A 2,222-nucleotide genomic window follows, 5' to 3' on the forward strand; every position below is an offset into this window, starting at 1 on the left:
GTGAAAAACTTAAGGACATGGTGTCCTTAACTTTGATGTGTGCATTGTAAAAGTTAAGGACATTGTGTCCTTAACTTTGTTATGTGCAGTGAAAATATTAAGGACATGGTATCCTTAACTTTGATGTGTGCAGTGAAAAAGTTAACGAGATGGTGTCCTTAACTTTGATGTGTGCAGTGAAAAAGTTAAGGACATGGTGTCCTTAACTTTGATGTGTGCAGTGAAAAAGTTAAAGATATTGTGTCCTTAACTTTGCTATGTGCAGTAAAAATGTTAAGGACATAGTATCCTTAACTTTGATGTGTGCAGTAAAAAAGTTAACGAGATGGTGTCCTTAACTTTGATGTGTGCAGTGAAAATATTAAGGACGTGATGTCCTTAACTTTGATGTGTGCAGTGAAAATGTTAAGGACATGGTATCCTTAACTTTGATGTGTGCATTGTAAAAGTTAAGGACATGGTGTCCTTAACTATGATGTGTGCATTCTAAAAGTTAAGGACAAGTTCTCCTTAACTTTGATGTGTGCACTGAAAATGTTAAGGACATTGTGTCCTTAACTTTGATATGTGCAGTGAAAATATTAAGGATTTGGTGTCCTGTATTTTTAACCTTCTGTTAAACTGTATTTTCAGGTTTCTTTATATGTTTTATGCATATGCATCATCAATAGCTGGTTGGAATCATTGTAGACCAGTGATTGCTGTTGATGCAACTTTTTTGAAGTCAAAATATCGTGGTGTTTTAATGATTTCAGTTTCAAATGATGCAAATAACCAAATATTCCCCACTAGCCTTTGGAATTGCAGAATCTAAGAATAACAATTCCTATGAGTGGTACTTTAGTGAGCTTCGCAATGCAATTGGGAGCCATGACAATTTAATTTTTTTATCGGACAGGCATCAATCTATTGCACATGGCATTGCAAAGGTATATCCTGAAAGCCACCATGGGATTTGTATTTATCATTTGGAGCAGAACCTAAAGCGAGGAAAGTGAAAAGTGAGGTCATAAAACCTTTTCAAAGTGCTGCAAGAGTATACAGGCGCAAAGAATTTGATCTATACATGTCAGATATAGCAAAAGTTGATAAGAAGACTTTTGACTACTTGATGGAAGAACCACCGGAAAGGTGGGCACGTTCTTGTAGTCCACGGCGAAGATATGACATGCTCACAACAAATATAGTTGAATCAATGAATTCTGTGCTATTAGAAGCAAGGGAGTTGCCTATATTAAGAATGATGGATTTCATTCAAGTGAAGCTACAACGTTGGTTTTATGAAAGAAGAAATGAAGCAGAAGGAACTTTTTATGACGTTTCTTGTTGGGTAGAAGAGGAATTGAAGAAAAAGATAGATTTAGCTTTTACTTTAAATGTAAGTATTATGTTCTTACTTTAGCTTATTGTTTTAATGATAATTTAACATAATGTACTAACTTATAGTTTTTCAACTTCGAAGGTCTTCCCTGTTGATTCATGGCGTTCTAGAGTTGAGGAAGAAGGAATTACTTTCTTGGTGGACTTAAACAAAAGAACATGTGATTGTTTTCAGTTTCAATTTGATGAATTGCCATGTATACATGCAATTGCAGCTATCGAGAAGAGAAACATCAAGAAGTCCAATTTCTGCTCGGACTGGTACTTAAAGGAATCTTGGCTGAAAACATATGAAAGACAAATACATCCTGTAGGACATACGGATTCTTGGATTGTACCAGACAGTGTTAAGTCACAAATTATTAAACCTCCAGATTTCAAAGTCCCGCCAGGTAGAAGGAAAAAGAAAAGGCATATTTCAGCTACCGACTCATCAAAAATAACATTCAAATGTGGTCGTTGCAGAAGAATTGGTCATAATAGAACATCTTGTATATATTCTCCGGCAGTCCATCCATTTTCAAGGAAGCATAGAGAATAATAGATATATCCACTTATGTTTATCTACTCTTTTAAGTTTTTGCTATAAATTGGATTCATTTAAATTATTTTTATTTGAGCAAGTAAACATTAGCAGATAGTTATATAAAAGATGTCCTGAATTTTTAAAGTTTCTTTGCACTTACTTGCTCTTTGTTTATGGGATTTTATTCTTGCCGTAAGTAAACAAGAAAGTCATTTTCTTTATATAATTTGACGCATGCAACTTGCTACATCTTTATTTTTAAAATGAGATTGGTACAAGTAGAACTTAAGGACATAATCTTTTACAAGTCCTGAAA

The 2,222-nt window shown here is 34.2% G+C and overlaps 1 protein-coding gene across 1 annotated transcript; it reads left to right on the forward strand.

Moving 5' to 3' along the window:
* Window positions 1-1,066: 1,066 nt before the first annotated feature.
* LOC107806015 (uncharacterized) lies at window positions 1,067-1,921 on the forward strand. The gene is made up of 2 exons (XM_016630129.2): window positions 1,067-1,378; window positions 1,463-1,921. Exons 1-2 carry the CDS (start codon window positions 1,067-1,069, stop codon window positions 1,919-1,921), a joined length of 771 nt encoding a protein of 256 aa, XP_016485615.1.
* Window positions 1,922-2,222: the final 301 nt, after the last annotated feature.

The sequence above is a fragment of the Nicotiana tabacum genome, chromosome 22 (assembly GCF_000715075.1).
Source record: "Nicotiana tabacum cultivar K326 chromosome 22, ASM71507v2, whole genome shotgun sequence".
NCBI lineage: Eukaryota > Viridiplantae > Streptophyta > Magnoliopsida > Solanales > Solanaceae > Nicotiana > Nicotiana tabacum.

Bases quoted from the DNA above. Each gene is read 5' to 3' on its own strand.
- LOC107806015 (XM_016630129.2), top strand. From the start codon at position 1,067: ATGTCAGATATAGCAAAAGTTGATAAGAAGACTTTTGACTACTTGATG. The intron at 1,379-1,462 runs GTAAGTATTATG...TCAACTTCGAAG, and splicing joins ATTTAGCTTTTACTTTAAAT to GTCTTCCCTGTTGATTCATG.